General features: G+C 48.3%; 1 protein-coding gene across 1 annotated transcript in view; it reads right to left on the bottom strand.

Annotated features, from left to right (window-relative positions):
• Positions 1–13,646, bottom strand: part of LOC103038855 (protein kinase C-binding protein NELL1) — a gene marked incomplete at its 5' end in the record, with an annotated part of 349,348 nt that overhangs the window by 227,356 nt on the left and 108,346 nt on the right. The window contains one exon of the mRNA XM_049473634.1: positions 5,615–5,714. Within this exon, the coding sequence (XP_049329591.1) occupies positions 5,615–5,714 (100 nt within the window). The remainder of the gene's footprint in view (positions 1–5,614; positions 5,715–13,646) is intronic.

Here is a 13,646-nt window from a genome sequence, read left to right as displayed (position 1 = left end):
TGCAAAAATTCAAGCAGTTCAGCTTTATTTGATGGTTTGTGATCATCCATCTTCCTCTTGATTATATATATATACAATCAAAGAAACTCATCGTTTTTAAGTGTCTTATTTTTAATTTTTTTCCAGAGCTGTATTACAACTCTTTTTACAATACATTTTTTTTTTAATGCAGTGTAGTTTCAAAAAACAGAAATGGTACACGCTATTAAAATATTTAAGTAAATTAATAAAGACAAGATACTCAGTTGTGGACCTCCGCTGATCATATCCATTCCATAACTCTGACCTCTGAACATACCCTCAGATATAAACCTGGACCCTGGTTCCTCACAGTTCTCACTATAACTGGAACTCATTTTCAGCTTTTAGTCAGATTTTCTCAGAGTCTAGTGAAAACAGCCTCTTGAACTCCCTCCCGCACTCCAGGGAATCAGCCTGGCATTAAGAGAACAGCGGAACGCCGGTGTATACGAGCATCACCAGCGAGCACTCTGCTAAATCACAGCCTTCCTCAATCCCCGAGGACAAGAGCAACATCTTAGAAAAGCCTTCAAAGCAGATGGCAGCAGTTTCCCGTCTCTTTTAAACTCCGCTGTGTACTCAAGTCCTGATTCAACCCACAACACAAAGCATCCACACTCACCTCACCTGCTCCACACACCACTTCACTCTGTTCCACACCTCACATTTCACCTGCACTCGCTAATGAGCCGCTACTACAGCGTTCACACCAGCGATGCTGCAGGAGAACCTGAAAACCTCCAGCTGAAGCTGAGAGACTTAAAACACTGATTTAAAGGATAAATAAAACCGCAGCATATATACAGCATATATTACACCCACTACGTTTGGGTGTTCTTTGCACTTTTTGTTATAGCCGGTCTGAATATAAGCTACATATCTCCACCCATTCACCCTACAGCAGTTTATCTCAGTTTTAAAGGCACAGTATGTTTAATTCTAAGAGAGGTGAGGAATAATCATGTAGATAAGCATGTCATTATTCCTGGTTAATTAAAGAAAATACCATATACAACAAAGAATGTAGAATCCATTATCTAGAGTCTACTATTCCTCACATTTTTCATTTGGTTACTGGTATAAATATTACTGATTCTGGTTTATTTTCAGACCGGGCAGATATCTGTATTCTCCTGACTGAATGAGCAGCAGAAATATATTCATTTTAAGAGATATAAATATTAACATGCTGCTAAAAATCAGTTTATTTCATAAAACCGCGCCCTGCTTCAGCATTTCTGCTCCGATCTGCTGTAGCTTTTCACCTTCACTCACTGTATCCAGCTGTAACCTCTTTCATCTCAGACGCTCTGTGTGCTCTTATCAAAAACATGCTCCATATTGTCCCTGAGCACAGCGGCCCCAACCGGGCCAAGCACAGACTTCTACATAAAAGAGAAATCACAAGCACAAGATGAAGAACTGAGCAAACCCACCCAGCACCAGACCCAGCACCAACCCAGCACCAGACCCAGCACCAGACCCAGCACCAGACCCAGCACCAACCCAGCACCCAGACCCAGCACCAGACCCAGCACCAACCCAGCACCAGACCCAGCACCAGACCCAGCACCCAGACCCAGCACCAGACCCAGCACCAGACCCAGGATCCAGCACCAGACCCAGCACCAACCCAGCACCAGACCCAGCACCAACCCAGCACCAGACCCAGCACCAGACCCAGCACCCACACCCAGCACCAGACCCAGCACCAACCCAGCACCAGACCCAGCACCAGACCCAGCACCAACCCAGCACCAGACCCAGCACCCAGACCCAGCACCAGACCCAGCACCAACCCAGCACCAGACCCAGCACCCAGACCCAGCACCAGACCCAGCACCAACCCAGCACCAGACCCAGCACCAGACCCAGCACCAGACCCAGCACCCACACCCAGCACCAGACCCAGCACCAACCCAGCACCAGACCCAGCACCAGACCCAGCACCAGACCCAGCACCCAGACCCAGCACCAACCCAGCACCAGACCCAGCACCAGACCCAGCACCAGACCCAGCACCAACCCAGCACCAGACCCAGCACCAGACCCAGCACCAGACCCAGCACCAACCCAGCACCAGACCCAGCACCCAGACCCAGCACCCAGACCCAGCACCCAGACCCAGCACCAACCCAGCACCCAGCACCAGACCCAGCACCAGACCCAGCACCAACCCAGCACCAGACCCAGCACCAGACCCAGCACCCAGACCCAGCACCAGACCCAGCACCAACCCAGCACCAACCCAGCACCCAGACCCAGCACCAGACCCAGGATCCAGCACCAGACCCAGGATCCAGCACCAGAACCAGCACCAGCACCAGAACCAGCACCAGCACCAGACCCGTCACCACACCCAGCACCAGACCCAGCACCAGACCCAGCACCAGACCCAGGATCCAGCACCAGATCCAGCATCAGAACCAGCACCAAACCCAGCACCAGCACCAGACCCGTCACCACACCCAGCACCAGAACCAGCACCAGAACCAGCACCAGACCCAGCACCCAGACCCAGCACCCAGACCCAGCACCAGACCCAGCACCAACCCAGCACCCAGACCCAGCACCAGACCCAGCACCAGACCCAGCACCCAGACCCAGCACCAGACCCAGCACCAGACCCAGGATCCAGCACCAGAACCAGCACCAGATCCAGCACCAGACCCGTCACCACACCCAGCACCAGACCCAGCACCAGACCCAGCACCAGACCCAGGATCCAGCACCAGATCCAGCATCAGAACCAGCACCAAACCCAGCACCAGCACCAGACCCGTCACCACACCCAGCACCAGCACCAGAACCAGCACCAGACCCAGCACCAGACCCAGCACCCAGACCCAGCACCAGACCCAGCACCAGACCCAGGATCCAGCACCAGAACCAGCACCAGATCCAGCACCAGACCCGTCACCACACCCAGCACCAGACCCAGCACCAGACCCAGGATCCAGCACCAGATCCAGCATCAGAACCAGCACCAAACCCAGCACCAGCACCAGACCCGTCACCACACCCAGCACCAGCACCAGAACCAGCACCAGACCCAGCACCAGACCCAGCACCCAGCACCAGACCCAGGATCCAGCACCAGAACCAGCACCAGATCCAGCACCAGCACCAGACCCGTCACCACACCCAGCACCAGACCCAGCACCAGACCCAGCACCAGACCCAGGATCCAGCACCAGATCCAGCATCAGAACCAGCACCAGACCCGTCACCACACCCAGCACCAGCACCAGAACCAGCACCAGACCCAGCACCAAACCCAGCACCAGCACCAGACCCGTCACCACACCCAGCACCAGCACCAGAACCAGCACCAGACCCAGCACCAGACCCAGCACCAGAACCAGAACAAGCACCAGCACCAGACCCATCACCACACCCAGCACCAGACCCAGCACCAGACCCAGCACCCAGACCCAGCACCAGACCCAGGATCCAGCACCAGAACCAGCACCAGATCCAGCACAAGCACCAGACCCGTCACCACACCCAGCACCAGACCCAGCACCAGACCCAGCACCAGACCCAGGATCCAGCACCAGATCCAGCATCAGAACCAGCACTAGCACCAGACCCGTCACCACACCCAGCACCAGCACCAGAACCAGCACCAGACCCAGCACCAGAACAAGCACCAGCACCAGACCCATCACCACACCCAGCACCAGACTCAGCACCAGACCCAGACCCAGCACCAGACTCAGCACCAGACCCAGAGAGCTTTTCTACCGGCATGGTGCCGGTGCTAGTGCCAGGTTTCCACAGCAAAATCACAGGTTCTGGGCCAGAAAAGCCGGTTCTGTTCTGGCTCCACAATCTTGCTGGTCTGGAACCAGCGAACCTGTGATGCGAGTGGCCAAAGGGCGGGGCGTTCGGGGCAAAGTTGTTTACAAACCTCACCTCCACTCACAGCTAAGAGCCGCAGAAGCAGCTTAATGAATGAAAATGAATCAGCGGTCCACCGAGGAGAACAGCACAAGTTTCAAGAGGAGCTCGGGTTCTACCATTTTGTTTTCAAATCGCCCCCCGACTTTTGTTTACGCCCACATTCACATACGTAGTGAGTGACTCCTTAGAGCAGTGGAAACACGGGCAGGTTCTTAAAAGGTTCACAGGTTTGCAGGAACCGGCTCCGGCTCCAGCATCAGCACTTCGTTGGTGGAAAATAGGTACCAGACCCAGCACCAGATCCAGCACCAGATCCAGCACCAGACCCAGCACCAGACCCAGCACCAGATCCAGCACCAGACTCAGCACCCAGCACCAGACCCAGCACCAACACCCAGCACCAGACCCAGATCCAGCACCAGACCCAGCACCCAGCACCAGACCCAGCACCAGATCCAGCACCCAGCACCAGACCCAGCACCAGACCCAGCACCAGACCCAGCACCCAGCACCAGACCCAGCACCAGACCCAGCACCAGACCCAGCACCAGCACCCAGCACCAGACCCAGATCCAGCACCAGACCCAGCACCAGACCCAGCACCAGACCCAGCACCAGATCCAGCACCCAGCACCAGACCCAGCACCAGATCCAGCACCCAGCACCAGACCCAGCACCAGACCCAGCACCCAGCACCCAGCACCCAGCACCAGACCCAGCACCCAGCACCCAGCACCAGACCCAGCACCAGACCCAGCACCAGATCCAGCACCAGACCCAGCACCAGACCCACCACCAGACCCAGCACCAGACCCAGCACCAGACCCAGCACCAGATCCAGCACCAGATCCAGCACCAGATCCAGCACCAGACCCAGCACCAACCCAGCACCAAACCCAGCACCAGACCCAGCACCAGACCCAGCACCAGCTTAAAGCAGAAACAACTCAGCGGTACACACATGCAAATACATATGAAGTATAAAGCACACACACACACACACATAGGTCTCTTTGAAATGTCTGTGAACCTGACTGAGCAAACAGGAGAATATGAAGGATGGCCTGTCCTGCTGTGGAGGAGATAAGGTTGAGATGGATGCGGCGTTTCTAAGGCGAGTTTCTGATGGACGAATGAAAAGGTTTCCGCTCTGCGTTTCCCAATAAATGTAAAAAAATACCGGGATATTCCACAATTTCTGATTTCAGGAAATATGAATCTGTGTGTGTTTTATTGTCAATGTTCAATGAGTTCCCATTGTAAACACACACTTCTATCAATCAACCTAACAGAGCACATTAAGGAGAACACCTTGTTTACAATGCAGCCAAATCATTACATAGAATACAGATTAAACATGAAAAATGCCCTCTCTGCTGCTCCATGGTGTTTACACACGCAGTATGTTCAGCGTTCACTGCTCGCAGCCACGCGAGTGTGTTTTACGCACTGGAACACATTATCTTCTCACTACTTTCTTGCTCCGACGCCAGACAGCTCTGACCAATCAGAGGAGACGATGTGCTCACGTAATTTATTGGGAAGCATTTTGGTGCAATTAGGTTTATGCCTGTGTGAAACCAAACCAAACAGAGTAAGAAAATGCTCCAAGTGAGCGGGGGGGCGGGCGCTGGTGTTTCAGGAGGGTGCTCATCATAAGCAGAGCAGATCAGCAGAACACACTCACCTCTGCAGACGTTGCAACACCTGTTCTCCGGCAAAATCTGCTCCTTCACTGAGCAGTTAAGACTTGGGCAGCTTTCTGTCACTGGAACCATCAGACCATTCTGTTTAGAGAGAGAGAGAGAGGGTGAAGAAAAGAGAGAGAGAGAGAGAGAGGGTGAAGAAAAGAGAGAGAGAGAGAGAGAGAGAGAGAGAGAGGGTGAAGAAAAGAGAGAGAGAGAGAGGGTGAAGAAAAGAGAGAGAGAGAGAGAGAGAGAGAGAGAGAGAGAGAGAGAGAGAGAGAGAAACATGTGGTATGAGAGCTGGAGTGCTGAGTAAGCACATGTATAGGGATTTTAAAACTGAGAACAAAGAGAATGCATTAGCAGTACAGCTGCAGTGGGAGTCTGCTGAACAACATAATGATCAAGACTTTAAGTTGTTGTTTCTTGGAAGACTATAAGGCGCACTATCATTAAACATCTATTTTCATACAGAAGACACACTGGATTATAAGGCGCGTTATGCAACACTAGTAAGAAACACGGGTGTCACCAAGTTTTCCTTCTAATTCAGCAGGTCTTACCACTTTTTAAAAAAAAAAACATTTTCTTTTAAAGCCAAACAAGCACTGGATGTTAATCTACACAGATTTACGTTTTTTTGTGTGAGTAAATTGCTTGCGTTTACTTCCCCTAAGGCTGGGTGTAACCGCGCTACACTGAGGAACCCTAAGTGTTCCGGTTAGCCAGGGTGATATCAGCTAGAGTTTCGTACCACGTAGCTTGTTTTATCATGGTACACACATAGGTTACAGTCTGATATACTAAACTCTGAACAACGAATGAGGGCTCTGTTAGCGGCTAATGCTAATGCTGCTCCAGCAGTGGTAGCCGGGGTTAGCAGGAGGCTACAGGCCGATAATACTCACCTCTGAACGGTGAAAGAGCTTAGCGCGGTTAGCAGCTAATGATAATGTGCTCTAATTTAATGAGGTGTAGCCAGCATAAATCAGACTTGTGCAGCGAAAAGTCATCGAAAAAAAAACCTTTGCTGCTTTCTCAACACAAAATTTAGAGGTTCAGAGGTTCAAAGGAACAATCCTAATGGCATCTGGAAATGAATTCTATGGAATGATAACTTTTTAAATTTTAGGCAGTTATATTTAAGAAAATATCACCACCTAAAAAAATATCGCCAATATCGCCAGCATGAGGGCGGATGGGACATGCTTTTTTCTTGTGTTGTGGAAAATATGATTCCATTAAAGACCAGTAAATACTGGAAGTAAACAGCATACCATCTAGATGTCTTTACAGAAGAATTATTAAAAATCAATTCATACTAGAAACGACTATTTACTCCTTTAGAAATGTGTAAACACTTGACAGGGTTTTTTGTAAAAGTGCAGGACGGTATACCCAAACTTCTGCTTCTGGTCTCATTCCATTTGTTATTTTTAAAACCGAGTAAGTAATCATGATTTAAAAAATACACAAAAAGTGTTCCAATATAATAATGAAACAGTCGAGGTAATTGCAAATGTACTTAAGATTTTAAGTTTGAGTTTTTTTTTTTCTGCTAGTTCTGATGCTACAGGCAGTCGATGGTTTTGTGTGCATGGTTTTGTTATGGCTGGCAGTAACACGAGTTCTCAGGGTCAGATTGGCTTCTGAAGTCAGGGTCAGGGTTTACAGCCAGAACTGTCAAAAAAGAAGAAATGAGGCTATTCTTCGTATTGTTTCACACAAAGAAAAGAACACTCTGTGCCTCAGCAGCGCTATAAACCATCTCTAATCAGCCGTCCCTATTGATCTATATCTGCCTTCAGACCATGTGCAGATATGCAGTGACCTCACGCCCGGCCGGATGAAATATCAGACACCAACGCTCGCCTGCGGACTTTCTGCTTCCATTAAAGTCAACAGCTACCAGCTCTGCAAGCTAAAGACCTGTTTATACATGTTGCTCACTAAACTGCCCACTGTGTTCAAGCTACAACGTGGCAAATATAAATGACACCAAATGTGGGGGGTCAAACAAATCATGCTCTGTCCCCTTAGTTATTTAGTAGTGGAGCTAAGAGGCTAATGTGTCTAACAGATAATGAAAGCCTGTGTACACCTATAACATCACACACTGAAACAGAGTGAAGGTGTTCAGTAAACTCCTAGTGGTTACTCAGTGTGTGTCGTACTGTTCTATGCCGGACTGGTCAGGACAGAGTGGTCCTTTTGCTTCTTTTTCTATTTACCATGTTGCTAAATCAGGATCAGGAAGTGAATCAATAGTATTATAGTAATTATTACGGCAGCTACTGTTGTTTTCTCGATGTGTCTGGTCTTGCCTTTCTGCACTCATTTTATAGAGTCAAAATATATAATAATAATATATTATATGTGAAATGGAGAACTGTGAGCTTTCACAGCAGCTGCAGGCCTCGTCCAACATTGCTAACAGCTTCCTCCAGCATTACTACTGCAATGTTAGCACGCTGGCTACCCACCTCGTCTCACATCAACACTGGCCTCATCCTACACCACTACTGTGCTGTTAGCACACTGAATACTAGCCAATTGTGCATTAGCAGGACCCAACTCGCCAGCCAGCAGATCCCCATCTGATTACAATACACAGCCACCAGTTACCCTCAGTGCTCAGAATCGACCTTTCAAATGGTGGATGATGGGGTTAGATCTAATCTTAGCAGATGTGCTAAACAGCTTTAGTATATTAGTAGTAAAACTGTAATCTTATCACAGCATCCTTGATGATCCCCCAGAAACATTTGTGATCAGCTGACCAGATTTTCTACCTGTGCTTTAATTTACAGCATGATAATTAAGAAAGTGGGGATTGTTAACTGGCCGGTGAGCATTAGCATCACATGCTAGCTAAAGCAACCATTAGCTATTCTAAAGAAACATACCATATTTTTCACACTATAAGGTATAAGGTTTCTCTTAAGCTAAGTAATTAATCAATCAATCAATCAACCTTTATTTTTACTCGGGAAGAAAGTAAAGCTAAGCTAAGTGCTTCCGTTTATTAACAGTAAGCTTAGATTTACAGATGTTCAGGCTGGGTGCAGCAGCATTAGCATTAGTGGCTAACCACTAGCCATGGTTAGAAGCTAATGCCACCCGACAGCGCAACAGTGAGGAACCCTGAGTGTTCTGGTAAGCCAGGGCGATATTAGCTAGCAGTTTGTCCCACGTAGCTTGTTCTCATTCTCATCTACAGTTCTATACAGTTGGTGATGTTAATGGAAGATCATGTGTAGGTTAAACACATGATATAACCACTCAGGCATGAAATGCACCGGTTATCAAACTAATTCCAAATCTAATTTCTTGTTATGCTAATTGCCTAATAAATCATTAAAACCCAACAAACGACCTTTTCAAAGGCGTCTGGCTCGTCTCATCAGTCAGAACGAGGTGGGATACGGCTGTAATTTCCATACAGAAAGAAAGCTCTAAAGAATAGTAATCTGGAGTGTGAGAGATCTGCGTCGGTGGGCCACCTTGTTCCCCCCGTGGTTAATAATGCAGATCGTGTTTAGTCTAATAGAGACTGATTCAGGTTATCAGGCACAATTTAAAATCGACTCTGTATAGCCCAGCTCTTCTGACCACGTCTCAGGCAGAGCCGGCATTTATACATTATGCATAGTGTGAAGAGCACAGATTAAGTGTGATCTTAGTCTGAGGTGACTGTCTATGGGGATGTAGTGCAGCCACAGTGCTACCAGCTCAGCAGAACCATCTAACCCCTTAACAAGAGCCTATTAGACCACAGAGGTCCTGTCGTCATTTTGTAGTCGGAGTCTGAGACACTTTTCTCAGCTAAGCAGCCTTTAAAAAATCCAGCACACCTGTTCCCAACCCTGGCTAGTGCTGCTGGAGCAGTATTAGCATTAGTTGCTAACCGTGCTAAGCGCTAGCTCTGGCTGGCGAGGGGAGTATATTGGACTGTAGTTTGTGTGTTTATTGTGTTAAAAAAAAATTACGTGGGATGATTTGCTAGCTAAAATCACTGGAAATGATCTTTAAATCAAAGCTTACTTTAAATAAACAGAAGCGCTTCACTCACCCAAATAAACAGTTTTCAGGAGAGAAATCTGTGTAGACTAACTTCCAGCACTCGTTTGACATAAAAATATATATTTTTTTAAAGATATTTTGTTTACAAAACTTATCTGAGCTTTACAGGTCTCACCACCCAATGGTAAGACCTGCTGAACTAGAAGGAAAACAAGGTGACACCCCTGTTTCTTACTAGTGTCGCTTAATGCGCCCTATAATCAGGTGCACCTTATGTATGAAAATAGACCAGAAAATAGACGTTTATTGATAGTGCACCTTATAATCCGGTGTACCTTATAGTGCAAAAAATACAGTAAATGTGGTAAATGGGGTGTGTACAGTGACTTTAAAGAAATGTTCATTTGTGAATACCTAGTTTTAAAATGTGCACACTTTACTGAATGACCCAGAAGGTCTGGTGTCATGATGTTGGTTGATCAAAATACTTTTGATCTTTATTACAGGCACAATGACAGCACAAGAGTACATTAATGAGACCCTGCAACAGTTCTGAATGCACACTCGGGTGCACTATTCCAACAGGACAATGCTTGTTCACATACTGCCACTGTCTTAAGAGCCACAGATGCTATACTATAGCCAGCTGCATCTCCAGACTTAAGTATATTGGAACTGCATGTGATTGTCAAAGAACTCCATTAGGAACCTCTACAACTCCATTTTTAGCTCTAATTTTAATTGTGTTGTAAAAAGATTAGCTCCAATATTCAAACTTGTCCTACATATAGCATTGTGAAATGTAAAATGTGGCCTGTGTATAATCTATAACTCTTTAACGTGCAAACATATTCAACATTACATAAACTCTGTTGTTTTTAGGAAAGATGATGTTATCCAGTGCGCCACACCAACCAAGTTCTTCTAGTACCAAAAAAAAAAAGAGCTGCAATTTTTGTAAGAACGTAAATGGTCCAATTTTTCAGCTGTAATGACTGTACATTTCATGTGTTAAGATGTTTGGCTGGAGCTGTATGAATCTCTGATACGAGCTCACAGGTGGTCTGGGTCTGTTTTAGGCTGATTGCTGATCTCTTGCTGACAAACTGTGGATGGGTCTGTCTTGTGGACAGATGGATCTTTATCTGGCCTGGAGGAACCTGAGTGAGTTATTATGTTCAGCCTCAGCCTGATGCAGGTTTTCCACAGACAGCTCAGCCCCCACTGTGCTCCTCAGTGCACACCAGTTCAGTGGACAATAGGTTTACATGAGATGGTGCACTGAATGAAGATAATTTTGCGACGGAAGGCACGATTATTCTTTTAGTACCATGGAGTAAAAAGTGATCAGTCAGATACTCTCTATACTTTGCTGAGGTCATCCTCACATCTTCAGGGACTCTAAAGAGGCTACCAGCTCTCTCCCCATGATACCAGCCCAAAACATGACTCCGCCCACCTCCTTACTGACGTACCAAATTTTTCGGGACATGGTGGCCATCCACCAACCATCCACTACTCCATCCATCTGGACCATCCAGGGTTACACAACACTCATCTGTAAACAAGACTGTTTGGAAATTAGTCTTTATTAATGTCTGGATCCACTGCAGCTGATTCTGCTTGTGAGCTCTGGTCAGGGGAGGCTGAATAGTAGGTTTATGCACCACAGTAAGCCTTTAAAGATACTAAATCTTGAGGTTTGCACCAACAGCTTCAAATACCTGTTTGCTGCTTTCTAATAGCATTTTTCCATTTTCCATTAGCATTTTTCTGTATTGTGTTTGCTTTACCGCACTGTTGTGACGAAAAAGTATCTAAGCAAAAGAACAAAGCTCTCGATCTACTGGTCTATCTTCAATCCTACTCACACCTATGCTCATGAGCAATGGGTCATGACCGGAAGAATGAGGTAAATACAAATAGCCGAAATGAGTTTCCTCAGAAGGGTGGCTGGGGTCTCCCTTAGAGTGAGAAGCTCAGTCGTCCGCAAGGGATTTGGAGTAGAACTGCTGCTTCTTTGCATTGATAGGCGCCAGTTGAGGTGGTTCGGGCCCCTCATGAAGATGCCACCAGGATCACCCTACGGAGGTGTTCCTCCTGGCACGTCCAGCTGGGAGGAGACCACCGGGCAGACCTAGGACCAATTATATCTCCACTTTGGCATGGGAACACCTAGACATCCCTTGGTCAGAGTTGGACGATTTAGCATTGGGCAAGGAAGTTTGGGGCTCTCTGCTAGGACTGCTTCCCCCTCCACCTGACTTCAGATAAGGGGTGGACAATGAATGGATGGATGGATGGAAAAACCTTCTTCATTTTCCCAATCTGTGCTCTAAATTAGCCACAAATCTTTTCACAGTATGATGACCACACTTCAGTTTTCATGAAATATCTAATATTTTCATACCATGTCCACGCCACTGCACTTTTTCACGCTTTTCAGCAGCCGAGAGATATTTTTTTTTATCCCATATGGCTTGAAACTTGTGGCCTGCTTAATGATGTGGAATTAAGTCATTTAAAAATGACTGTTATCATTGGTTCGTTCAATAAAATTGGATGTATACTTAACACATCATGGCTTACAAATTATCCTGACTGTCATTTGCATTGACCATTAGAAAAATCTAAGTGAAATATCACTTGCACAATAATTTGGAACACAGTGAATAGACTGATGGGTAACTCGTGGTCATGTTTATTGAGCAACATATTGTGGCGGCTCTGGGTTGTGTGTGTGGCTGCCTGTAGGCATGTTTCTGTTCTTCTGTGTGTGTGGTCTTATGTGTTCTGTTGTGCTATGTGTGCTGTGTTGCTCTAGCCTACGTAGTTGGCACCTCCCCCGTAACCTAGGGTATGGGGAGGGGCCATGCAGATGGGTGCTGTTTAGGGCACTCACCATAAAGTAAGTGAGTAGTGAGTTTAGTCACTTGGTTCGGTACGTAGGCGGTACGTGACTGGCCCACACGCGAGATGCAAAAATGGTTCGCAGCTTCGTGGGGCTCGCCTCGTATTACAGGCGGTTTATTAGGGGGTTCGCGGACGTGGCAACGCCGCTTCATGCTCTGACTAAGCCTAGTGTGAACTTCCGCTGGTCTGACGAGGCGGAGCGGGCATTCGAGGAGCTAAAAAGCCGCCTGTGCAATGCTCCGATTCTAGCGTCTCCGAAGGTGTCTGAGAGTTTCATTGTGGATACTGATGCGAGCGACCACGGTCTCGGAGCAGTCCTGTCGCAGGTTCAGGACGGCTCCGAGCGCGTAATAGCGTACTATAGCCGCCGCCTGGACAAGGCGGAGCGAAACTATTGCGTAACGCGCCGGGAACTACTCGCAGTGGTCGAAAGCCTTAAACATTTCAGAGCGTACGTGTATGGGGTGCCCTGTCTGCTGCGCACCGACCACGCCTCGCTACAGTGGCTCATGCGTTTCCGCGAGCCCGAGGGCCAACTCGTGCGCTGGTTATCTAGACTCCAGGAGTTTCGTTTTGAGGTTGTGCACCGCCCGGGCCGTGGCCACAGTAGCGCGGATGCTTTGTCGACTGCAAACATTGTGCTCGTGCTGAGGAGAAATCTGCTGAGACTGCGCGCTGCGCTGCAATCTCCGTTACTGGATGTTACTGGCGCTGTCGGGGTGGCTCAGGTGTCCGTAGAGCAGCGCCGCGATGCGCAATGAGCGGATCGCGAATTATCGTGGGCAGTACACGCGCTCAGCGCGAACGTCACACCGTCGTGGGGGGAGGTGGTGCCGCTGGGCCTGATTGCTAAGGCGTTGCGCTCCAACTGGGCTAGTTTTAGTTTGTCCGACGGCGTGCTGTGCCATACCTGGGAGGATCCGGCGAACGGGCGGCGCGTGTTTCAGGTGGTGGTACCGCGGGCGCTTAGGGGATCGGTCCTACGGGGAGTTCATGGGTCACCTGGGGCTGGGCACTTTGGTGTCACCAAAACTCTGAAGCGCCTGAGGCAACGCTTCTATTGGCCTGGGTGTAGAACCAACGTGGAACTCTTCGTGC

Source organism: Astyanax mexicanus, unplaced genomic scaffold (assembly GCF_023375975.1).
Source record: "Astyanax mexicanus isolate ESR-SI-001 unplaced genomic scaffold, AstMex3_surface scaffold_41, whole genome shotgun sequence".
Taxonomy (NCBI): domain Eukaryota; kingdom Metazoa; phylum Chordata; class Actinopteri; order Characiformes; family Acestrorhamphidae; genus Astyanax; species Astyanax mexicanus.
Note: the sequence above shows the minus strand (reverse complement) of the source record. Positions and strands in the feature narration are given on the sequence as shown.